Source organism: Pelecanus crispus, chromosome 1 (genome assembly GCF_030463565.1).
Source record: "Pelecanus crispus isolate bPelCri1 chromosome 1, bPelCri1.pri, whole genome shotgun sequence".
Classification (NCBI taxonomy): domain Eukaryota; kingdom Metazoa; phylum Chordata; class Aves; order Pelecaniformes; family Pelecanidae; genus Pelecanus; species Pelecanus crispus.
The window spans coordinates 208,602,329-208,628,707 of record NC_134643.1 but is presented as its reverse complement, the minus strand read 5'-3'; the positions used below and the strand labels follow the sequence as shown (position 1 = coordinate 208,628,707).

General features: G+C 42.2%; 1 protein-coding gene across 1 annotated transcript; it reads right to left on the bottom strand.

Annotated features, from left to right (window-relative positions):
• Positions 1–5,573: 5,573 nt before the first annotated feature.
• On the bottom strand, positions 5,574–25,383 carry POGLUT3 (protein O-glucosyltransferase 3). The gene is made up of 8 exons (XM_075722447.1): positions 25,173–25,383; positions 12,748–12,945; positions 11,053–11,339; positions 10,418–10,634; positions 8,836–9,032; positions 7,685–7,879; positions 6,563–6,667; positions 5,574–5,699 (listed from the first exon to the last, which is right to left on the bottom strand). The coding sequence occupies exons 1-8, from the start codon at positions 25,381–25,383 to the stop codon at positions 5,574–5,576; spliced, it is 1,536 nt and encodes a 511-aa protein (XP_075578562.1).
• Positions 25,384–26,379: the final 996 nt, after the last annotated feature.

Sequence of the window (26,379 nt, the reverse complement as noted above, 5' to 3'; positions counted from 1 at the left end):
CAGTCATAAGGTGGCATATCTCTACAGTTGGAGTGGTATAACACCTTGGCTGAACATTTTGGGAGAAAAAGAGTAGCTGGAAGTGTGGTTACGGTTGACCCAAAGGTAAGCAACAACATCTGCTAATGCTAAACAACCTCTCTGAGTCGCATAAACTATACTGGAAATTGCAGTCTCACAAGTATAGCTTGAATTGATCGGCTTTTAGACAGGTTCCATCCGGATTAATGTGTTCCATGGGTTTTCAGCAGGAAGGTAACCATGAGAAGTTCTGTCCTATTTCAGGTAGGCCCTTCTGGTATTCTGCTGAGCTGTCTGAGTTTCTCTATGCTACATTGCAAATCTGTGGTACAGATGGATCCTGACTGATTTTTTTAGCATTGAGAGTGGGATGGGAATATGTCATGCTCACTCACCAGTGGCCTAACAGAGTATGCTGGCATTTAAGTATATGTATAACTTATAAAGTACATTAATATTCCCATTGACTGCTTAACATTTTTTACTTTGATGGTTCATAACTGCACTCAAAATCTTTCGTAATTGTCTTATACATGTAAAGTGTATATTCGGCTTCTTGAAAGAGCAGGTCTTGCACTTTCAATCAGTCCAAGCATGTAATGCCAAATCAATGTATCCTATTTCTGTCAAATCCTCTGTGTACTGCATGACTATGGTATATTGTGATAATATATATTAATAATATAAAATATTAATATATAATTTTATAGCCTTGTAAGACAACATTAAAATATCTGCAGAACTTAGTCAATGTTATCAAGGGAGACATAAACATGAATAGTGTCAAAAGTGTCAGCACAGAAAGGCTACGTTGCCTCTTGGAGACACTCAAGAGCTGGACGTTTTTATCCTCCTCCTATATGACTAGATAAATGCTTGTTGTATGACCGAAATGTAGTTCGTAGAATAATGAACATCTGGAGGTCATGTAGGCCAAGCTTCATCTCCTTGGGGATACCAGTGTAAACATTTTTTTTCCTGTATGTAATTGGAATTTCCCATGTTGCAGCTTGTGTCTGTTGTTTGTAGGCCTTCTGCTGTGTACCTCTGAGAAGTTTGGCTTCATCTTTTCTACACCCTCCCTTTAGAGTTCAGCAAGGTAGTCTTTCCCCTGACTTCTCTTTTTAAGGCTGACCTAACCCTGCTCACCCAGCTTCTCCTTGTACTTCACGTGCCCCAACCCCTTTATCACCTTGGTGGTCCTTGGCTGGATCTGGTCTGCTATGTCAATGCATTTCTTGTATAGGGCAGTCCAAAATTGAATACAGTACTCCAGCTGCAGTCTCACAACTGCCAAACAGAAGGGAAGAAACATATCCTTTGACCTGCTGGCCACACTCTTGCTAATACACCTCTTGCTTATCACCATTCACATGATGGGACTTGATTAAGGTATGTGCTACAGGTGTCTCAAATATCTTCAAACAGACAAGCAAAATAATCCCTTTCCCCTTATTCTTACAGCAAAATATAAAATTAGTGCCACAAGCCTCCACAGTATAGATTTGCTTACATTATTAACAACTTGGAACAAAAGCCAAGCATTAGTACTCACATAGCCTCATTAAAATGCTGTAAAAGTATTCACAGACAAGAAGATTCTAGTGGTTAAATCCTGTGAACTTAAACAAAAATGTATTTATATAAAATCTTGCACGTCATCACTGCCCTTATAGAGAACACTTGAAAAACTGAAGCGGTAAAGGAGCTGATAATATCCTAGGTTTATGTAATGCTTTTCCTTATTATCATTTCTTGCAAACTTCTCAAACGTGCTCAAACAGGTGATGTATGTTTTCCCTGTCAGCTCTCCTCCCTAACTAAATAATTTACTTTCTAATGTAATAAATGTTGGGCGTATGCTTCCCAGGATGGATGCTTGAATCTAACATTCCATCAGGCAAGCTTTGATTATAGGGTTTTTTTTAATTAGGAATCTACAAGGCGGACCTGGCACAATACTGTCATGAAACTAGTGTATTAGTTATCTTGAGGTAAATCTCAAAATATACAGTCTAAAAATGTACTGAATTTATATCTCCTTTATGTTCAACAGATCATGATTTACTAGTTCTCATTTCAAGATGAAATTGAGGTTGGGTGACTATTTCCAAATGTGGGTGCCTAAATAAATTAGGACATATATATGACATAACATAAAAGGACTAATTTTCTGGACTGTTCACTGTATGAAACTACTGTTAAGGTTAAAGGGATCTGAAAATAAGGAACCTTAAGTAAAAGCTCTGCATGACCAACATTTTTGGAAGCAAGACCACTTCTACATAGATTCCTATGTTTGAAAATACTGACCCTGGACTTTAGGACATACTATTTCAAACAAATAAACCTGTCTCCGTCATCAGTGATAAGTTCTATAGTGTGTTAAAAATTACTACCATTGATGAAAACAGGACAGATTTTACTCTCTGTATTAAATCCCAAGTTGTGCATTAAAAGCTGAAATTACTGTAGCAAAATTCAGTACGGTGGTATGGTAACTATTTTTTTAAAGTTGCCACCAACTGTTAGGTGTACAAGAGATTTACTCAGATGCTGTTCAAGAACTACTAGAGTAATAGAAACTCTAGTGTATGTGTGTCGCTTAAAAATACTGTGTAATGTATATATTACACTTTACTTGTACAAACAGGTTTTTCTGAATATTTAGCAATTCCTGTAACACCAGGCGAATGAGTATCATCCTGTCATCAAACTAAAATAGATCTGACATATTTTCTGGCCTGGAGGGGCAATTGTTACGATTGTTCTTCATTACAATTTAAATTGCATATGGTACCACCAATGGAGAGAAGAGAGGCTTTGCCTTACCTTCTTTTATCTTTGGAAGATCTGTAGTTATAAATGGAACCAGATTTTCTCAAATGACTAAGCACTTTTAATGAAAGTTCTACCATGTCTCTACTGTTTTTTATTTTTGGCAGGAAGATGAATGTATTCGTATTTTTCAGGATATTTCTTGCCTCTAAGCTAGAAAAGCATCTGTAAAGCATTCTGTGACAAACTAGTCTTTGCTTTGAAGGGATGCTTATTACAAAAGCAAGGAGGTTTTTCTTGGCAGAGAAGAATTTAGAATAGTTTTTTTCACTTTTTATGAGGGAAGAAAGGAGGGATGAAATACGCACATTTATTTATATTCATGACCATTTAAATTTTATCTGATTCTTCTAGTTTGAAAGACTTCTGTTTCAAGGCAGGCAAGTTTTCCTACGCAGATATTTCCAGAGAACCCTAAAGTATGCGTCATGACTCCCCCTGTTCTCTCCCATTTTTTTACAATAGAAACAGATCATTTTTGGACTTTTGGTTTGAAATATGTGTGTAAGAAGTGGAAAACTTTGTTGCTTCAATTTTGTTGCTTAATTGCCTTTGCTGAGTAGACCACTTCCATAAATACTGGTGAACACAAAATGTACATGGTATAATGGATAATATCACAAAATAAGATCATATCATACAGTAAAAATGACTACGCAGAGAAGGAAAGAGGAGCACATGCTCAGTTTTAAGTGTCAGCTTCAGCAATGGAACCCTGTTCCTGAATTTTGATGTAGGAAATTTTGTCAGATGACCTGAACATACAGTCTGAAGTTCTAGGACTGACTGTCGTGCTAAATAAAAATACAACCACTATATATACTAGTGTTAGAACCAGAACAAAGACAATGATGGGTAGAGCAACATGTTCCAGGTTTTTTCTTAACTGGCGTAATGTAATGACCGAGGGACAGTTGCATTAACCTCTTCACAAACCTGAAGTTCTTTCCATATTTAGCATACTGAAAAATCTAGTCTTTCTTCCTGTTTTAGGGCAGAAATTTTGTTTTAGTATTTTATGAGAATAACTTGCAGTGTAGAACCAAGAACGAAGCCTGCATGAGGTGTAGAGCACTAAACTTTGGACACTTAAGCAATTAGACAAGTCCACAATGTTAAGATGTTTTCATTCCTTTTTGCGTAGGGAGATTTGGTATCCATGAAAGACATTATCGGAGTGTAGCTGAGTAGGAAGCTGCTCAGGCAGGGTACATTAGCCAAGACAAAAATGCAGAGGACAGAAACGGGTGCTTGTGGGCATTGGTCTTGGCATTGATGTCTCCTTCTGGGACTGTTTATGCATTTTGAAGTAGACAGACTTGGGTAAAAATCAACAGAGGTATTGGGAGCCACATCCAGTACTAGGATTTTTCCTCCACCCCACCCAATGGCACACTTTATTGCAATGGTATGACCAGCTCCTTCTGGCCCTGTGAATTTTGTATTGTTAGCTTCATGGCTGCGCAACTTCAGTGGAAGACCTGAGGACCTCTTCTCCAGTCTGGAGCTAAGGCACTCTGAAAAAAATGGCTTTGAATCAAACCAAGGAGAACAATTGGCTGCCCAATTGTTTAGTATGGTCTCTAACCCCTAGGCTATTACATAGAAAGAGCAGCATAGGTTTTTCTGTGATATATTTGAACGAAAACAATGAAGTGTGATCTGCTGTCTTACCTCAGTATAAGGTTAGGTATCTAAATTCAGAAAATGGCTAAGATCCCTTTGGGGACAGGAAAAAGGAGTTCATGAACCCAAGTGAAGAAGATGGTTGCACCTTAGCTCTACACAGAAGTTAAACCTAGGTGGTCTAAAACTCTACTAACAAATTTCAGATGTGTGAATACTCAAGTAGTCTAGAATACTGTAGACTGTATTGTTGAACTAAGACACCAGTATTTCACCTGGCCTCACCTTAAGTTCCTAAGTCCTTTTGTGGATCTGTGCCTACATTCACAGACATGGTCACTGGCAGGAAACAGGTCTTCAGAGTGGTGTCTTGGCACTCAAAGCACTGTGATTGTGATAGCTACACAGTCTGCTTTAAAACAGCATTTAATTTTGGTGATTCACAGCCATGGTGCTTATAAAAATATTATTCTGATCTCTCCCCCTCCTCTCCATTTTCCTCTGAAATTGATAAATATTGTATCATGTACTCTATTCTGTTATCTGTCATAGACCACAAAATAATCCCAAAGCAACACCAGATTTGGTATCTGTAAATCTCAAATACTCATTTTCTTTGTCTAGTTAGAAAACTGTTTTGTATACAAGAAACAATCTTAACACTGAGGTAAACTTTATGAAGAAATCATAACACTGTTTTAGTATGTTGCAAATGCTCCTTTAGAATAACTTGCACTGACTCATGGAGTATCTTTTGTGGATGACTGGTTCCTCATAAAACTTTGGTAACTAGGTCCCAGCTGGAACACGAGCAGCACTGCACTCTTCTTCCTGATGATGCAGTACATCAAACAAATCCCCTAGACGCTCCCCATTACAGGCTCAGTATCTGTCTGGTGGTGGTCATGGAGACAAAACTTGTGGGAACCAACGTTGTAGATCAGAGTCAGTGTGAAAAAGGATATGTAAATACAAGAAGAATACATAACTAAGAATGTTTGCTAGTGCATAAGTGTTTTAGATTTCACAGCTTAATTCCTATTTAAATTCTTGCATTGTAAGTGGGTGATTTTCTCCATCCGGTACAGTTATAGATCTTCCCTTGGAGGTTTTTTCCTGTGGCAACTGCATACTGAGTCTCTGTCATCAGGCTGAGGTACAAGTTCCATTCCATCCCGTATTTCAGGTTTGCTGGCTTGGCGTTTGGCATATTTCTGAAATATGTAAACAACATTTAAGAATGCTATAAGCACCGACGTATAATGCATGAAACAGAATTTTCCTCCTCCCTTCCACTCAGAAGCTTGCCTTTATCCAGGCTCCTTATGTCATTGTTTACAACCTGTTTACAGGTAGTACACCTACTAATAGGCTACATTGCCTCTGAAAGCCTCCTTTAATGTTTTCCCCTGTCCTATTATTAATGGCAATTTGAATATTGTCATTATTTGTGCCTCTAACCACTTTATGCAGATAACACTTGTCATTTTTTTACACTGAACAGTTCCAAACTTTGTGTCAGCCTCTGGCTGCTGAAGCTGAGATCTAACTGCACAGCAAAACAGGAAAAAGAAATTAGTACTTTTGGGGGACAGAAACTTCTTTCACCAGAGATTTGCATTTCCTAGGGAAGCAATGACTATTTGGCCTGCTTCACCCCTTACCACTCTACCAGCCATACTTCTGGAATTTCTTTTCTGTGTATTCATTGTTTTGTAATACAGCAGAGTAGCTCATGAGGGGTAAGTATGAAAGGAAAAAGGAAGTAAGTTGTGTACAGATTATCTCCTATCCTATCTTCTTCTATTAGAAACCACATACCAAGCGACACTGAAAATGGGTCTGACTGGGGAGGGGGGCAAAAAAAAAAAAATATCCCTGATTCTGTAAAACAATTATTAAGTCAGGTTGCCTCTTTAATGATGAAGCAAGTTTTAGCAAAGCTCTTCACACTGATCTCCTGTGAATAATATGAACCATGTCTGCTATTGATATAAGTAAGGACTGAATATGAAATTTGTAGCATCGGTAGCAGTAGCAGCTGGGGGAAAGTAATAAAGTGATCTATTGTACTAACCTGGAGCACTTTATAATAGTAGCAGTAAAGCCTGCGAGGCTGAAGTAATTCTCGTGCCATTAATTGTCCTTCTTTAGCAATTTTTCTTGCTTCTTCATCATTTTCCTGGAAAATTGAGACGAAACAAATGAATAATAGAGCAATCAGTGAGTTACTCAAAGCCTGGCTGGCATTAGAACTTTTATTAAAAGGGCTATTCAAATCTGTAGCTTTACCAGCAATTACTGGTAGACTGCAAAGGCACACTTTGAATTGCAGATTTTTTAAAAATACTGGATTGCTTTTATAGTCACAACTGGTACCTTAGGGCTATCAATAACAACTTTCATGGATAATTGTACAATTTTGAAAACTCAGTTGATTACTGCTGTACAGTTTTCTCCAAGCCAAAAGCCTCTTCAGAAATCAAGCCTGACATCTCCCAGACATACTTAGTTTTACAGAAGACAAAGCCACAGCTGTTGTCCTCTCCTATGCAATGCAATTTAATGTCTTCCTTTTTAAAATAACTCTGCTTGAATTCATGTACTTACTCTCAAGTTTGTTAGGTCTATATTTCAAAGCTTTTAGTATTCTCATCTGATTCTTTATGAAGAACTGCAGTACTCTCAGAACAGAAACTTTTCCTATGCTTTTTAACCTAATAGCTAAACTTAAAGCACAAATGGTGTTTTCAATCACATGATTATATCAGTTTGTTTGGTTACAGAATGCCATCCCCTCATTCTGAGCATATTACAGAGCAGCAATTTTTTGTACATTCAAACAGAATGTGCAATGACTTCTGTTCTAGTCAGGACCTAAAAAACCCGATAGAATTAATTAAGTAGTATTTTTTTTGTTTATTTGAAAATTACCAGCATTAGTCAGTATACTAAGGCTCTGACTCATGAAACACTTCAGCACATACCTAAAACGAATTCTTAAGTATTTGCCTGAATAGAGATGGTTACTTGAATTAAGGACTTCCCATTTTATACTAACAACAAAATGTACTTCCTTTATCCCAGGATCTCAATAGAGTTCATGCAAAATATGTATGTGGAAATAAAAACAATAAGAGAGTATTAAATTGTTCACGTTTGTTTATCACTTTGACCTTGAATTAGTAATGGAACTTACCTTAGCCCATTTTATTTTCTCTAGCAAGTCCTCTAAGTTTCTCTTAACTGGAACATAATGTTTCCAAGGTTTTAATCCAGTATAAAAGTGTTCATAGTACTGCGAATCTTGCTTCAATACTAGGCTGTCACCCAGCAAGAGGTATGGAAACCTGTAAGCTGCTACGGTCCCGTCTACGTTCACTTGGTATTTGTACTACAATATGCAGATAGAGGAAAAAAAAAGTGAAACGTTTTGAATTGGAATAGGAACACTGACTGTATAAAAGAGTATTTTCACAGGCAAGATGTAATTGTGTTTATTTATTCTCATCTTCAAACCTGTTTTCGTGTTAAGCAGGTGTAGTTTCATGGTGTTCTGGATAACATAATGGAAAAAGGATTTGTTTTCAACCAAAGACTGACAGTCAAGAACCTTTGTGTCACATGAACTGCCTGATGAGTATTCTATTAAAGTGTCCTGGGATAGAGCAAGGGGTAGAGCTGGGAAGGAAATAAAACTAATCTATACTTAAATTGAAAAAAAGTAAATTTATTCTGACTTAAAATTGTATTATTATTGAGAACGATCTGAAACATTATCCTAAAAGTAACCATGAATGTACTGCTCTGGCAGATGCTCTTGGCTGTTACAGCATTTCTGATATATTAATCTCTGGAAAAGAACTTCAATTGCCATATATTATAATTGCTTTTTAGAGGACTCTGTCCCCTTTACTTTTTATACTGCTGTTGCAGTGTAATTTGTGTGTTAAAGTGCAACAAAAACACCCATCTATTTTTCTAACTTGTTACTACAAGGACTCTTTCTGACATCCATAATGTACTTGCAATGGACGCAAGTTGTGTCCATTGTTTTCATATTTACCCCAAATAAAAGAAACCCTGATGGTGAGAAATCAAATTTAAAAAAACCCCAAATCTCCAAGAACTCTAAGGGACTCCACAAAAAAAGTATAGTGGCTTTCTTTAGAAGTGTGTCGCACTATGACTTTGATTACAGGTGGTCTGTCTAGCACCCCATGGACCACTGTTCCCAGTGTAGCATAATTGTTTTGTTTACAGAATGGAATTAGCAAAAGTAAGCCTTGTCTTTTCAGTTCGTAAGAACTTGTCAGCAAAATTAATCCAAGACTGTAATTTGCTTGCTACCTTAAAGAAGTCAAAGAAGCCCATCAGCTGAACCTTTCCCAGCTCTTTTTCTTTTTCTCTGAAGAAGAAATATCCTGTTATTCCAGCATCTAGTAGTTCTGGATTTTCCTTGGATAACTTGACAAGATGGAGACGTTCTTCTCGGCTGTCTCGACCTCTAAATAAAGCTCGCTCAGTTTTGTTTTCCCAGAACGGGCCTACAAGCATTGAGTGATGAGGTAAAAGCAAACAGTAATGAAATGTTCATGATATGTTTAGTGCAAATAAAGAACTTGCTATGACAGTGGCATTACACTCAGAGACATGGTAAAACAGGCATGATTTCTCATAGTGAATCCATAATCACTTACTAATCACAGGTTTTAGACTCCCAGTTCTGGCTTGAATTTTCAGATGAGAAACAGCCACTTATAAAAAGAAAATCAGAGAATTGTTTTTCCACTCAACACTTTTATATTGAAATAACCTGAAATGTCTTGAAAGCTACGTAAGGGATTATAATCAAATTATGTAAGTAAAATACTCATAATTAAAGAAATTCTCCATCCATAAAGCCTGCCACAATAACCAAAATTTCTTTAGTAAAATCCACTTCTGTTACCCAGCAATTTAGGTAGGTCTTTGAGGAATCACTTAATGATGACTTAAAAATGAAAAAAAAAAATGGCTACAGTGTGTCCTCAAGATACTTAGCAAGAGCGTGAAAGACTTCATCTCTGCTTACTGCCTTCTTTTAAAAACATTAAATACACCCTTCCTCATCCTTCTGCTGGAAATTTCCTTAAAGGACCTACTAAAGTGGAGTAGGCTCTTATCACCTCCTAATTGGGAAAGCAGCTGTACTAAATCAGTAAACACAGAGTGCTTCAAACTGATAATTTAATTAAAATATTTAATTTAAAAACTAATAAAAGGGAAACTGTGAACTAATCAAATAAAAAGAAATACCTCCTCATTCAAGTTTTACTCCTTAGGTATTGTTCATGCCATTTGTCTGATCCCTAAGTATTCATGAATTTCCTGGCGGGGAGGAAGACAGCTATCAGTAAAACTGACCCTTCAAAGCTAGAAAAACAATTCAGAAGATCCCACTCTGAGGTATTTTTTTAATACAGACAATATTTTCTTTTTTGAAAGAGGCTGCAGCATAGTACTAGTTTACTTCTCTCAGGATTCAAATTCATTTTTATATAAACAGAATCCTGGGCCACATCACTGTCAGGAAAAGGATTACTATTTGATTAGAAGGAACACATTAAAGTCCTTCACTGAGGAGAAAGGCCATTTAATGATACCTGCTTTTCTTCTGACAGGTCACAGTAGCTATCTTCTGGATACCTTTAAGTTAAAATTCACCATTATTGTGAACTGGACTTCTTAAATTTTGGCTCTAAATCCATATTAAACACCTGCTTAGTAGCACTGTTGAAAGTGTTTACAATCTGTAAAGACTAACCTACTTGTATTAACAGACCTCCTAAGGCACTTGTGAACTGAAGACTTTAACACATTATTTGAATGCAACTTGCTGCTTTGATGGAATTTACAAATTCTTTTTTTAAATCCATGATCTCTAATTTACCTGTATTTCCTTGAATAGAAAGGAGATCATTTGTGACTCCACGCAGGGTTTCAAGAGTCGAGTGAGTTACATCATACGTTGGAAGGACTATATCTCTTGAATCCACAGAGCCACACCATGAAATGACAGGTATAGGACCAGGTGTATCATTAGCTTTCCGATACTCAACTGGCCAATCTCCAACATTAAGATAAAACTCCACATCAGGAAGACGAACCTAAATGTATACCCAAGAAAGGATAAGAACACAAAGATGGAAGCTGTTTGTCACCCTTACGTATATTCCTCAGTTCAATAAACTCAATTCCTCAGAATCAATAAACCTACTAGATAGTTAATAGATTTAGCTGAGCTTAAGGTATGAATTTCAAGTTTCTGCCCCGCAAGCAAGCGTGAAAGGAACACTCACAGAGGCCAGGAAAAGGCTAGCAGAGTCAGGCCTTAGCCCCTGCAGCTTTCCTAGCAATTTCATTACTGTCAAAGCTCAGCCCCCACACATTATCCCTAAGATACACTGTCATCTTGAAAAAAGTCAAATCTTACTTCAGGAATTCTAAATCTGAAGATACAACAACAAATGCAGCATTCCCAAATTAGAACATGACTTAATAGTCTTAAATGATCGAAACTGATACCTTTCTTGCCAGTGACAGGAACATTTCATCGGAGAACATTTTGAAGTCTGTATACTTCCCTAAGGAGCGACGGTAGATGTGATTATTGAGAATAGTGTAATGAACAATAGCACCTCTTGTTTGACTGAACTTTGTCGGGATTTCCTTAAGCATTCGCTGAAGGTCAATGGTGGGAAAAGAAATGAAGTCCTTTGTAATCTGAGGTTCTTCGGATGGACAAGACATAACGTTCTGCCAGATCTCGGGGTCTTCTTCAGGACAGTCACAATATTCATGATAAACTGGTCCTGCAGAAAAGAAAGCACTGAGAGTCTCTATTTGTGATTCTACGTTAATCATAATTCCCCAAACACACGGGCATATAAATGTAGACGTTACAGTGGCTTGACATTTTTTATTCCAAGTTTTTTAAAGTTTTCCTGGGAAATCATCCTCCCTATAACATTTCTGGGTTTTAGCAGTGTAACTGAGACAACAGCAACATTCTTCTCCTTTCAGAAATCAAAATACTAGATTTTTTGTTATCAGGGTAAAATTCATCTGCAAAATGAAGCTCCATTATCGTGCTACCTGCCAACCACATAGGGTATTCAGAATTGTTCTAACTGTCCATAACTACCAAAGCTCAGGTACTACAGTTTCAGTTTTAGCCTAATTCAGAACTTTGATACAGCAGTCTTTACCTCTGGCATAAGGTATAATCAACTATTCTTTCTGTCCTTTTGAAGCAGAGAGCTTAGGTATAAGCAAAAGCCTCGCAGAGTATGAGAAAAAAGCCCTTATTTCATGGAATTCTAATCAAAACAGGTTCTGTCCTGTGTCATAGTTTCATGGCTGCTGCCAAATGTGCACCAGCAAAAACAAGGCGTACTACTACCTTGAGGACTCAGGACAGTTTCATTTCAGTTTGAAGACATTTCTAAGTTTGTATTTAGGAAATGTTATTAAAAAAAAACCATGACCAAATTCTGGTTAGAAGAAGTAGTTGTGAACTGGAACAAGACTCTCCAGAGAAGTAACTTTATCTTATCTTTTTCTTTGCTAAACAGCTGTCCATTTGAGAGCAAGAGAAGGAAGTTGAAGCAGATCTGGAATGAAAGAATAATTTGCTTTGTTTTCCCTGCTTTTAAATAGTTCTTCCACAGTATAGACCTGCACTGAATTAAACTGGGCTAATGGAAAGAAAGTTAAATATTGTCTGGTTAAAGAAATATTGTCTTTGTTGTTATGAAGGATCACACATTTTAGAAATCACAGACATTTGAATTATGAAGTGTTGGGAACAACACAAACTCCTTGCTTTTGCAGGTAATATTTTCTACTTTAGATAAAAATAAACAATATTTAAGTGAATACCTGCTTGAAAACAGTAAAAATACAAGCATTGCTCTCTTATTCCCTACCAAATCTGAAGAGAGCCATTTCCTTACGCAAGAGGGAAGAGATGTCCAGACACATCACCTTAACATCAGAGGCCATAATCTACACGCTTATGCATCTAGGTCCTGTAACTTGGCAATGTATAGAGATTGTCACTGCTTATTTCTCTGTATAAGGAGAACGTTTGTGAGGAGACTACATGAACAAGGGCAAACAAACCTCTAATTGCCCACCTCTTCCTCTAGCAGTAAATTAGTCCATAGCATTTCTGTACCTACCATCATACATTACATTAAATCAAAGAAAAACCCTTACCTTTCAAAATATAAGGAGATTGAGCTACATGCTGATCACCATAAAGTATCTCAATTTTTAACCCTTTTCTGACACTCCCATACATCCGATACCGCATAAGAAATGTGCCATCATTTCTGTCCAAAGGGCGAGGGGTGTAAATTCTGGTGACTTCTTTTGGAGAAAGTGCTTTAATTACCACTTTAAACTGTGTTCTTCCTGAAAAGAGGAAAATAAAAAACAGATAAAAGCACTTAAAGCTATTAGAATCACATATATGAAATAAAGGTGAGAGCAAACTCTACTGGATTAAGTCCACAGAATTTAATTTAACTTTGCACTAGAAATTTTTTTATTATACCAAGTTGGTAAAATTAATTTCCAGTGATGGAATATCATCCTACCACATTTTCTTGATCATCACATACCTAATAAATGGAAAACCTGTAGATGGAGATAAAAACTTAAATAATGATTACAAGATAGAAGGAAAGGCTAACAGTATTTTGAAGCAAAGGATAGGTTTAATACTAAGTTTTCAAGTTAGTGCTCTGAGGAACAATCATTGCCTCTAGAGTAAGAAAGATAGGAAACCAAGTTAAAATAACAGGAGAAAAGAATACTTGCCAGCTTGTGGAAAGGTAGTTGCAGCATGCAGGAGTCAGAAACAAATTGTTCACCTTTGGGCTGCAGCTCACTGTCTTGCAAATTTAAAGTCCCAGCTACTCAAAAGCAGGAAAAAGAGAATGATAGTAGAGATGTTTCCTGGACATCTGTCTGTCCTGTGCTTAAAGATCACCCATATTTCATCATTAATGCACTGTGACTTTTTAACTGGGCACAGAATATTTTGTGGAGAGCACGAGTATGCATAAACATAAATCTGTTATATTCCCTTATTTCTGTCACTAATGGCCATCGTCAACTTTACTCTTCAAAAAAGAGGGGGACAGATTATTCACAAAATGTTACAGTCTAAGCATTGCAAACCAAACAAATGTAATGAATGTTACCACAAAGTAGTACACAGAAAGAAATGAAACTGAAAAAATCCAGGTAAAATCAAGATGTTACTAAAATTCAAATGTGTCCCAACAGCACTAAATAATTGAGCTGTTACAGTTAAGTCTATACAATCCATATTTTAACATACTTTGCATCACAAATAAATACACTGATGTGGTTAAGTACAACAGTCATTTCACGATCAATCATGTCTTCCTTAGAGCACTGGATCTTGAAATTGGATTCAAGTCAACTGCTCTGCAAGAGCCTCCAGATTAAATAAGGCAGAATCCTTATGATTTCAGACGTGTATTTCCTGATATGTCAGGCCTCTTCACAGAGAGAACAGTTACCCTGAGTAACTCAGGTTCTTCCAGATACTGTTGTCAGCATCAATCCCTCAATAAGCATATGGTCAGTGTCTGTGAGCAGAAGAATCTCTCATGGCTGAACACACCCCCTCTTCTGCTTTGTGTTCCAATGTAAGAATATAAAACGTCTTTATATGTAATCATCCCTCAGTTTTCTTACTATTCAAAGTCCATGCTAGCTAAAAATACCAAGAAGCAAGTCAGAATATCTTCATTGGACAACATATTGAAGAAATAAAATGAAGCAAGCATTCCTTCCTTCTTGGAATGCCAGTGTGGCAAGCAGCACTCCCACCAACTAAGGAATGCAGAATATTGTTGTCAATAGCTAGCAGATCTATCACAAGAAGCCCTCATTTTATTAAGTATCAGCCCAGAATGATTTCCAGACGTGCACTTCTGACTCCTGAGAAGCAGAGGAATGTTGAGGTTGCTCCAGATACATGGTACTTCCTTTTCAGAGGAACAATGAGTGGACACCTCCCTGCTTGCTTAGGTGGTAGGCTGAAGACACATTAGCAGTACAGTTATGCAGTGTGACATTTTCTTGGGCAAGTACAAGTGTAGCTCAAGCAATGCTAACAGACCTAAACTCCAGAACAATTTCTATGGATGGTATATTGGTTTAGATCTAAGACTGTCACAGCTTGGGATCTCTACAGCTTGGATCTATGTGAGTAGAATCAATTCAGATTGGCTTGCAATTTGGGAGCTCCTCAACTTGTTTTGGTGTATATGCAAGCTGAGTCATCATCAGAGAAGAGGCAGAAGTATAGTTTTGCCCCCTTCATATATTTTTGACATCTAGCTACTGATTACCTTTCAAGATAGCATAAAGTATTCATTGGAACAGGTTGCCCAGAGAGGTGGTGGAGTTGCCATCCCTGGAGGTGTTCAAAAAATGGGTAGATGTGGCGCTTTGGGACATGGTTTAGTAGGCATGGTGGTGTTGGGTTGATGGTTGGACTGATGATCTCAGAGGTCCTTTCCAACCTTAGTGATTCCTAGTCTTACCTTCATTAAAAAATAACCTAGCCACCAAGCCAGGAAACATGAAATTAATTATTACTCTACCCTTAAAGTGTTTAGTGGTGGACTTGGCAGTATTAGGTTTATGGTTGGACTTGATCTTCAAGGTCTTTTCCAACCTAAATGATTCTATGATTCTAAGTAGAAATAAAATGATAATGTAAGAATGGTTGTATTATCATAGGCCATAAATTGACCTTTAAACCAAAGGTCCGCTCAGTATCTTGCACCTCACTATCACTGGCAAAGATGTGCAAGATAGTAAGAACAAAGAAATTACAGAGGAATAATTTTCAAATTACTGTCTTCCCCTTCTAGAAATCTCCAACAAAAGGACTTGAAAAATCACAACTTGTATACACATAATTTCAATAGCCTTCAGTGAAGGTTTTCCATGACTGCTTAATCCTCATTTAAGCATTGTCCTGGTTTCGGCTGGGATAGAGTTAATTTTCTTCCTAGTAGCAGGCATAGTGCTGTGTTTTGGATTTAGTAGGAGAAGAATGTTGATAACACACTGATGTTTTTAGTTGTTGCTGAGTACTGCTTATGCTACTCAAGGACTTTTCAGCTTCCCATGCTCTGCCAGGTGCACAAGAAGCTGGGAGGGGGCACAGCCAGAATAGTTGATCCAAACTGACCAAAGGGCTATTCCATACCATATGACGTCATGCTCAGTATATAAACTGGGGGGGGGGGTTGGCCGGGGAGCAGCAATTGCTGCTCGGGAACTGTCTGGGTATCGGTCGGCGGGTGGTGAGCAATTGCATTGTGCATCACTTGCTTTGTATATTATTATTATTATTATTAGTAGTAGTAGTAGTATCATCATCATCATTACCATTTTACTTTATTTCTATTATTAAACTGTTCTTATCTCAACCCAGGAGTGTTTCTCACTCTTACTCCTCTGATTCTCTCCCCCATCCCACTGGGGCAGGGGGAGTGAGCGAGCGGCTGCGTGGTGCTTAGTTGCTGGCTGGGGCTAAACCACGACACAAACATTCTGGTATTTGTTGCATCAAAAGCATCCTAAGGCAGTTCTTTTTCCAAAATGTGATTACATATTACAGAGATGTTTGTTTAAAAAACTTCTGTCTGGTAACACAAGAATTATAGGCATCAAAGGAAGTTCTGAAAAACAATGAATTTTAGTTCCCCACATTTTCTCCTTGCGCTAGCATGAATTCTGTAGCCAGTTTCAAAACTGACCACGAGTCAGATACCCAGAACTATTCAGAGAGTAGTAAGGTCTTTTCTAAATATATCCTTCAGCTCTTCTTTGCTCTGTGCAAGATTATGTTGTACCATGCAACACCTGATAATAGAAACGTAATGGAGAAACACAGAATAACAAGAATCACAGAACTGTTGTGTTTGGAAGTGACCTCGAGATCATCTACTCCAACCCCCATTGCTCAGGCCAGCCAGAGCAGGCTGTCCAGGACTGTGTCCTGTTGAGTTTTGAAAACCTCCACAAATGGAGACTCCACAATCTCTCTGGGTAATCCGCTCCAGTGTTTGACCACCTTCACAGTAAAAAAAAAGTTTTCTTGTGTTCAGACTGAATTTCATGTGACTTCTTCCAGTCTTCAGGAACCTGTCCCATTTGCCGTGATCTTTCAAAGATGATCAAAAGTGGCCTTGCAATGATGTCAGCCAGCTCCCTGAGTGCTCATGGGTACATGCCATCAGGCACCAGAGACTTAGGTATGTCCAGATCTTTAAGTGTTCCCTAACCCAATCCTCCTCCACCAAGAGTACTTACTTGTCTTCCTTGTGCCAGTCTTTCCCTGTGGTCTCAGGGGCCTGGGATTCCTGAAGGCTGGTCTTACCAGTAAAGACTAAGGCAAAGAAGGCATTTCAGTACCTTGACATTTTCTGTGTCATTTGTCACCAGGTTCCCTGCCCCATTCAGCAGCAGGCTCACATTTTCCCTAGACTCCTGTTGCTGTTGATGTACTTGTAGAATCCTTTCTTGTTGCCCTTCACATCCCTCACCAGATTCAACTCCAATCAGCTTTGGCTTTCCTAACTCTATCCCTGCACAATCAGACAGCATGTCTATATTCCTCCAGGGTCATCTGCCCCTGCTTCCACTTCCTGTATGCTTCCTTCTTCTGTCTGTATTTAGTCAGAAGCTCCCTGTTCATCTCTACCGGCCTCCTGCCATCTTCGTTCGATTTCCTGCTGGTAGGGATGGACTATTCTTGAGCTAGGAGAGGCAACACTTGAGTATCAGGCAGCTGAGAAGGCAACAGGGAAAGACTATTTTAATTTTCGTTCTTCGCAATGATTCTGATGGAATGAGACTTCTCTTGGATCTGGACTACAGAGAGAATAAATAAATGCCAACTAGGATGACACTGCAAATGCTTGAGCCCCTGTGGTTAAGACTTGGGAACAGTTTTATTAAATGAGAAGGACAACATGCCCAGGTCTAAACCAGCTGGGACAGAATTTTATTAATTTACTCTTGTGTGATCCATATTTTTATGACCAAAGTATCTGCTTTTCACTCCACCAGAGTGAAGAGGCTTCAGAGACTTCAGAGACTCTGAAGACTCTGACTCTAGTGCCAGCACAAACACTAAGACTATAGTAAGTCTTTTGAAAGGCTTGAGAAGAAAGTATCAGGGACATGGTTTCCTCATGAATGGTATTATGCATGAGGACAGCGTGGAGCTGTAGTCCAAATAAGAGGAAAGACACATTTCTCCAAAGATGAGTAACAATTTCTGTTCCTCATTCAGCTAAATACTGCCAGAGGTCTTAATGCAAGAGTCCTCCCCACCCCATTTTGAATTTGGCAACAGATTCCATGAATGACTCTCCCAGAGGAATGGACATCTCTGCCTCTAAAGTTGTGGGGGGAAGGGAACCTCAATACATCCCACTCCTACCAGTTTGATGCCAGTGCCAGCAATAGATGCCCAGAGCCTGGAGAAGGATTACAGGGCAGCAGGAGAGCACCTGAAAAGCAGCCCAGAGGAATTCCAGCCACTCCAGCCAGTACGTCAGCTTCATCGAGGGCCCAACTTAAATGCCTCTATGCAAATACACATAGCATGGGGAACAAACAAGAGGAATTACAGACGTGCGCACACCTGCAAGGGCTATGATCTTAATGGCATCATGGAGATGTGGTGGGATGGCTCCTATGACTGGAGTGTTGGAATGGAAGGACACAGGCTCTTTAGGAAGGACAGGCAGGGGCGATGAGGAGGGGGTGTTGCCCTCAATGTCAATGATCAGATGGAGTGCATGGAGCTCTGCATGGGGATGGATGAGGAGCTGACCGAGAGCTCATGGGTCAGGATTAAAGTGAGGGCAGGGACAGGTGACATTATAGTCGGGGTCTGCTAAAGGCCACCCGACCAGCAGATGAGGCCCTCTATAGACAGATAGGAGCTGCCTCACCTTCACAAGGCTTGGTCCTCATGGGGGACTTCAGCCACCCTGATATCTGTTGGAGGGACAACACAGCAGGGCATAAGCAATCCGGGAGGTTCCTCAGATGCACGGTTGATAACTTCCTTCTCCAAGTGATAGAGCAGCCAACAAGGAGAGGTGCTATGCTGGACCTTTTTCTCACCAACAAGGAGGAGCTGGTGGGGAATGTGAAGCTCAAGGGCAGCATTGGCTGCAGTGACCATGAAATGGTGGAGTTCAAGATCCTTAGGGCACCGAGGAGGGTGCACAGCAAGCTCATGACCCTGGACTTCAGGAGAGCAGATTCTGGCCTCTTAAGGGATCTGCTTAGTAGAGTACCATGGGATAAAGCCCTGGAGGGAAGAGGGGCCCAAGAAAGCTGGTTAATATTCAAGAATTGCCTCCTCCAAGCTCAGGAGCAATGCATCCCAACAAAGAGGAAGTCAGGCAAAAATGCCAGGAGGCCTGCATGGATGAACAAGGAGCTCCTGGACAAACTCAAACACAAAAAGGAAGCTTACAGAGAGTGGAAGCAAGGACAGATAGCCTGGGAGGAATACAGAGAATATGTCCAAGCAGCCAGGGATCAGCTTAGGAAAGCTAAAGCCGTGATAGAATTAAATCTGGCCAGGCACATCAAGGGCAACAAGAAAAGCTTCTATTGGTACTTTGGTGATAAAAGGAAGACTGGGGAAAATGTGGGCCCTCTCCAGAAGGAAATGGGAGATGTGGTTACCCGGGATGTGGAGAAGGCTGACGTACTCAATGACTTTTTTGCCTCAGTCTTCACCAGAAAGTGCTCAAGCCACACCATCCAAGTCACAGAAGGCAAAGGCAGGGACTGGGAGAATGAGGAACCGCCCACTGTAGGAGAATCACATTCAAGACCATCTAAGGAACCTGAAGGTGCACAAATCCATGGGACCTGATGAGATGCATCCTGAGGGCACTGGCAGATGAAGTTGCTAAGCCACTATCCGTCATATTTGAGAAATTGTGGCAGTCCAGTGAAGTTCCCACTGAGTGGAAAGGGGAAAACATAATCCCATTTTTAAAAAGGGAAAAAAGGAAGACCCAGGGAACTACAGGCCAGTCAGTCTTTGCACAGCAAGATCCTGGAGCAGATCCTCCTGGAAACTATGCTAAGGTACATGGAAAATACCGAGATGATTGGTGACAGCCAACATGGCTTCACTAAGGGTAAATTGTGCCTGACAAATTTGGTGGCCTTCTACAATGGGGTTACAGCATTGGTGGATAAGGGAAGAACAACTGATGTCATCTACCTGGACTTGTGCAAAGCATTTGACACTGTCCCACACGACATCCTTGTTTCTAAAGTGGAGACATGGACTTGTTGCATGGACCACTCAGTGGATAAGAAATTGGCTGGATGGTTACACTCAAAGAGTTGTGGTCAACAGCTCAATGTCCAAGTGGAGACCAGTGACAACTGGCTTTCCCCAGGGGTCGGTATTGGGACCGCTGCTGCTCAACACCTTTGTTGGTGACATGGACACTGGGATTGAGCACACCCTCAGCAAGTTTGCCGATGACACCGACCTGTGTGGTGCAGTCAACACGCTGGAGGGAAGGGATGTCATCCAGAGGGTCCTTGACAGGCTTGAGAGTTGGGCCCGTGCAAACTTCATGAAGTTCAACAAGGCCAAGTGCAAGGTCCTGCACCTGGGTCGGGGCAATCCCAAGCGCAGATACAGGCTGGGCAGAGAATGGACTGAGAGCAGCCCTGAGGAGAAGGACTTGGGGATGTTGGTTGACGAGAAGCTCAACGTGACCTGGCAATGTGTGCTTGCAGCCCAGAAAGCCAGCCGTATCCTGGGCTGCATCAAAAGAATTGTGGCCAGCAGGTCGAAGGAGGTGATTCTGCCCCTCTACTCCGCTCTTGTGAGATCCCACCTGCAGTACTGTGTTCAGCTCTGGGGCCCCCAACATAAGAAGGATGTGGACCTGTTGGAGCGGGTCTAGAAGAGGGCCATGAAGATGATCCGAGGGCTGGAGCACCTCTCCTACGAGGACAGGCTGAGAGAGTTGGGGTTGTTCAGCCTGGAGAAGAGAAGGCTGCAGGGAGACTTTATAGCAGCCTTCCAGTACCTGAAGGGGGCCTACAAGAAAGCTGGAGAGGAACTTTTTACAAGGGCATGTAGTGATAGGACAAGGGGTAATGGCTTTAAACTGAAAGAGGGTAGATTAGCTATAAGGAAGAAATTCTTCACTATGATGGTGGTGAGGAACAGGTTGCCCAGAGAAGTTGTGGATGCCCCACCCGTGGAAGTTTTCAAGGCCAGGTTGGATGGGCTTTGAGCAGCCTGGTCTAGTGCAAGGTGTCCCTGCCCATGGCAGAGGGATTGGAACTAGCTGATCTTTAAGGTCCCTTCCAACCCAAACCATTCTGAGATTCTATGATAAATGTCACTGCCAGTCACAACCACCTTTTTCAACTTGCTTAAAAGCAGCTGACAAGCCAAGTATCCTCTCCCTATGACTATCACCTAGCATTATTTGGATGAAGAAGCCTTCAAATCCAGAGCATGTCATGAGGTAGGATCACAGAGAAAATAGTTTTCTGTTGGTATTATGCCTTTGTCTCTTTCTAGCTGTGTTATAAAACAGTATTTTAACCGGGTATAGAGGTTTCCCACCAGACAAAACAAAGGTTTCGGTTATGATAAAAATGAGTGAATATTGAGAAATCACAAGTCAAATACTACTGAATTTGATCTCCTTGTCCTCATCCTACAGGAAATAACTAAGTGGGTCTTTGTTCCCAGCTAGTTATGTACTCACCGCTCTAGAGATAAGAGGAGCTCCGGATCTACCCAAAGGATACCTTAGTTTTAGTTGGTGGCGGTTTGGTGGTCAAATGCAGGAAGCATTTGATAAGGGAAGAGTGACCTGATAACAAAGCCCTCTGGGAAAAAAGCTAGCCCCACTGAAAGGGAAGGGGAAGAAAAGGGAGATTGAATATTTAAAGTAAGTACAAATTATTCACTGGAGGCAACAGGATTTTTGTTTATGATTTACAACATTCATTGCATAATGGGGCCAAGGCCTGTAAGTACTACTGCAGTATTTAATTATAACAGCTTTTTGCTGATTTTTTTTTTTAAAATTGGAGGAAGGTTACCATGGTACTTTCACTCACGTTTTTCTGTTTCTCTCAGTCCAAAGAAATTACAAAAGAAAAATGTGTCCTTGTTGAATTGTCAGCAGTAGTACTTCTGTGTTACCCTGAAAACCTGTCTGGGACAGCATTTTAAGTACAAAATAATTTTCCAGTCCTGAAGAGAGACTAAAATAGAGACACAGTCAAAATGGGATACTTTAAGAAATCCAGATGACGAAACCTACTCTATGCATTTTTTTTCTCTTGTGTAGCTTGCAAAAGTGATATTCCATGCATGGATGAACAAGTGAAGAAATGCAGGGGTTGTCAGAGAGAAAAGGTAACAGCGTATTGATTTATGCAAATTATTAGAGAAGAGCAAAAAACCCAGTCACCCTATTTCTGACATGTATGCAGAAGAGAAATTAAAAGACCCAAAAAGAAGGGCTTTTTCCTCAACTGTTTTCCTGAAATAATTGCTGGCTACTTTTGCAGATGGAAATTGCAAAATCAACAGAGTCAATAAAGAAGCTGCTGACCAAACCAGGTTCACTTAGCAAAATGGACTCCTCTGAATAGCATATATTTTAACAAGAGTCGGACGTGAGGGCCTATATCCAAGAACGAAGAAATACAGGTCATGGTAGGAAGTTGTGCGTGACCATCACAACAGCCCAGGCATCGTGGTCAACAGAAGACCTGAAGGGAGCTCCTGCAGTGCTGCAGGCAGGTGAGCGTAACCGAGATGGACTCTATTTAGCTACACTGAAATGAGTGCTGGAAGAAGTGTGCCACTTCTCTTTGAAAGTATTTGGTAAAACCTGCAAGAATACTTGGGAGGCCTTGAAAATATTTGTTAGCAGAGTACGTAGATCATCTGAAGAATAGTTAACAGCTGACTTTGTCATAGTCAATCGTACATAAAGACATGGCGGGCAGTTGTTAAACCTAGGGGAAAACCTAGCAGAAAAGAAGGGTAAGGTGATCCAAGTATCCAAAGGAAAGATCTATGCATTTTCTGTTAAACCTAAGTTCTGTATTTTCAGCAGTGAGGGAAAGAGTGAATTCTGCATCATTTGACATCTTCCTAAAAAGACGGGTCAAAGAGTTAGAGCCTGTAGGTCGAAATTACTGTGTGATGTGCAATGGTGCACATCAATTCTGGTGATTAGACTTGACACTCAGAAAACTCATCTGGATTTAAAATCTACTAATTATCCTATGTAAGTTTCATATTGGATACCAGTAAGTACTGACCTACTTGACTGAAATTCTAATCCACACAAAACACCATTTAATAGATTTGGACAAATTTTACAAATGGAGAGCCTTAACTGCAGCTCTCCTGCTCTGATCACAGTATTCTTGTTTGTGCAATGCAAATTTATTTAGCTATCCCTGCAGGGATATTTTGAGATGTATTTATTTTTTATTGGAAAGCAATGCCTTAATAAATACTATTAATTGCAATTCTTACTGACATTTTACAAATAGAATTTGAACATTTAAAATCATTTGAGAACTGAAAGTTATAGCCCATGTCTATATGAGTACATTAAACCATGCTCATGCACTGGAATATGATCAACTGTACCGCTAAATTGTTAAAGGATCCTTGGCACTCCCCTAAATAATTCTTGGCACGGCTCAGCAGTTAGCACAGGCCGAGCCAACAGCTCTTCCCTGGCGGCAGCACACATGCATGGCCTTGGTTTGGAGGCTACAGAATGTCATGGTGTGAATGGAGACCACTCCATGCCAGACGGCATCAGGACCTGGAAACATTCCCAAGACACTGAATTTATTAATATAAATACTAACATACATGAACACGCTGAGGTCCACACTAGGTTCTCAGTGCCCATGTCATAGAACCATAGAATCACAGAATGCTTTGGGATGGAAAGGACCTTTAGAGGTCATCTAGCCCAACCCCCCTGCAGTGAGCAGGGACAGCTTTAACCAGATCAGGTTGCTCAGAGCCCCATCCAACCTCACCTTGAATGTTTCCAGGGATGGGGCCTCCACTGCCTCTCTGGGCAACCTGTTCCAGGGCTTCACCACCCTCAGTGCAAAAAATTTCTTTCTTATATCCAGTCTAAACCTACCCTCCTTTAGTTTAAAACCATTACTCCTTGTCCTGTCACAACAGGCCTTGCTAAAAAGATTGCCCCCATCCTTCCTGTAGGCCCCCCTCTAAGTACTGAAAGGCCGCAATAAGGTCTCCTCGCAGCCTTCTCTTCTCCAGGCTGAACAACCCCAACTCTCTCAGCCTGGCCTCGCAGGAGAGGTGCTCCAGCCCTTGGATCATCTTTGTGATCCTCCTCTGGACCCGCTCCAACAGTTCCATGTCCTACCAGTTTATCTTGGAGAACTTAAATGAGCATGAGAATCCAATTGAACTTCACACCTTTTTACCTTTAGCAACCTGTTGTTTGAACCCAGGGCTCTCCCTGCACGGCTGAAATCAGCCTCCACTTCACTGGCAGCGAGCGCGCAGTTGCATTCTTCAGCGCAATTACAAAACTGCGCTGCAATCCAGCACCACGTTGCAACAGCAGCTGGAGAAAGTCCAGACCTGAAGTATCTGGGGTTCTGTCAGAGTGAAGACATAACCTGTATAATAGATGTCTGTTCTTTAATTTCACAAGCAGCAGCCTTCTAACTACAAGACACGAAGAGGCCGTGCATACTTGGTAGATATCCTCTCAGTGCTGTCTACACAAATAGTAAATAATACAGAGCAAAATAACTAGCTCTACCCTATATAAACTAGCAACACAGGATTTCCACTGGGTGGCTATCGCAGGGTTATCTTCATTTATGAAATCTGTGATGCAAAAGTTATTTTTATTCTAAATTAAAACCTTTAATACAGAGCGCGGAGAATTAACCTGCAGCAGAAAAGAGCTGACTGGCAGCATTCTGCTGACCTGTGCGACCAAACCCCAATTCCCAGCCCCAGGAGAAGTGTCACGGGCCGGTCTGTGCTTGCGCCGAGTACACAGGAGATGAAAATCACTCCTTAACGGAGCAGCAGCAGGGTAGCGGCAACCGAGCCGCGCTTACCGAGCCGGGAATTTCAAGCAACTGGTGCGTGTGCAGCACTGAGGATAATTACATTAGCACTTCTGAGCAGGGTACCGGGACCGCTCTACATCCAGGAGCACCGGTTTATTTGGAGGTTGCCGGTTCGTTGCCGTAAATCACACACTGTTCAGAGGAGGCTCCGGGTGAGAGGCCGAGCTCCGCGGAAGGAGGCCCCGGGCCGGACCAGAACACGGGTTTGCCCGTGCGCTCCGCTCGCCGCCGGCCCGGGCCGGGGGTCAGGCAGGCAGCGGGACGGCGCGGCAAGCGCTCGGGAGGGGGGCAGGAAGGAAGAGGGGAAGGGGTGGGAGCTCCGACCAGCTCCTGCGAGGAAGCCGCAGCCCCGGGCAGGGCCTCCACCCCGCGCCCCTGCCCGCCCAGGGGCACATGCACGGTACCTGGCGGGGAGCGGGAGAAGTTGCGTCCGGCCGCGCTGACCGCCTGGATGTAGAAGTACCGCACGGGCAGGGCGAGCCCCGCCGCCAGCCCGGGGCCCCACGCCAGGCTCCGCTCGGCGCTAAGGGGCTCCGCCGGCTCCGCTGCCCGCAGCAGCGGCGGCCCCGCGGCGCCCAGCAGCAGCAGCAGCGGCAGCAGCCCGCCGCTCCCCATCGCCCCGCCGCTCCCCATCGCCCCGCCGCGCCCGCTCGGAGCGGGGGGCCCGGGGCCGCCTCCGGGCCTGCGCGGCTCCGCGCCCGCTCCCCGCGTCCGGCCGCCGCCTGCTCCCCGCCCCGCGGGGCGGCCCGCCGGGGCCGGGGCCGGGCAGTGCCGGAGGGAGGCGCGGAAGGGCCGGGCTGGCCCCGGGCGCCTGAGTCCGGCGCTGCCTCCCCCCCTCGCCGCCTCCCCCCTCGGCCCGGGCCGAGCCGCGCCGCAGGAGGCGGGCAGGGGCCGTCCCGCCTGGGGGCCGGGGGGGCCGGGGGGCGGGAACCTGCCCTGCACCACCCGTGGGCGCCTGACCGTGCCGGAGCGGGGGCCGCGCACGGAAGCGCCGCGGAGCTCCCAGACGCCGCAGGGAAGGCGAGCGGCCGGCTGTGGGGGCCCGGCGGCCCTTCGGCCCCTCGGCTGTGCTGCAGCGTAACGGGCCCGGCCCCGGCCCCGGCCTCCCCGCTGGGCCGGGGCCGTGGAGCGGAGGCGGCGGAGGGGAGGGGAGGCTGCAGCCATCCGCGGGCGCCGAGCGCGGTGCCCGGTTCGGAGGCCGTGCGCTTACGAGGGTCGGGGAAAAACACGGTACAGCTGGGGAATGAGCCGCAGAGCCGCTTGCCTGCGGGCAGGCTGCGCCGAGCCCAGCGTTTTCGTGTCCTAAGAGGTTTTCCTTCCCTTCTCCGCGGGCACTGTGCAGGCCGAACTGAAGAGCAGATGATCTGTGCGCTTCCCCCCCTCACCCACCCAACAGGTTACCTGGGTTTTAGGGTAGAATTCAGCCGGCAGCTGAACAGCTGGTCTGGAATTTAAAGAGGAAAAAAATCATATTTCTCTAAAGCTTATTAATTGTTACTGCCTGTATCAGCTTATGTAGAGACAGAGATTGCGGTAAAACAACAAAAAAAAAAAACCAAAAACCTAATTTAAAATTCCACCTCACTGTTTCTAGGATGTCCCCCAGTGACT

Coding starts and splice junctions, on each gene's coding strand:
- POGLUT3 (XM_075722447.1), bottom strand. CDS start 25,383: ATGGGGAGCGGCGGGCTGCTGCCGCTGCTGCTGCTGCTGGGCGCCGCG. Junction 7,880..8,835: donor GCTTCTTTGACTTCTTTAAG/GTAGCAAGCAAA, acceptor TGCATATTGTAG/TACAAATACCAAGTGAACGT. Junction 6,668..7,684: donor AGAAAATAAAATGGGCTAAG/GTAAGTTCCATT, acceptor TCAATTTTCCAG/GAAAATGATGAAGAAGCAAG.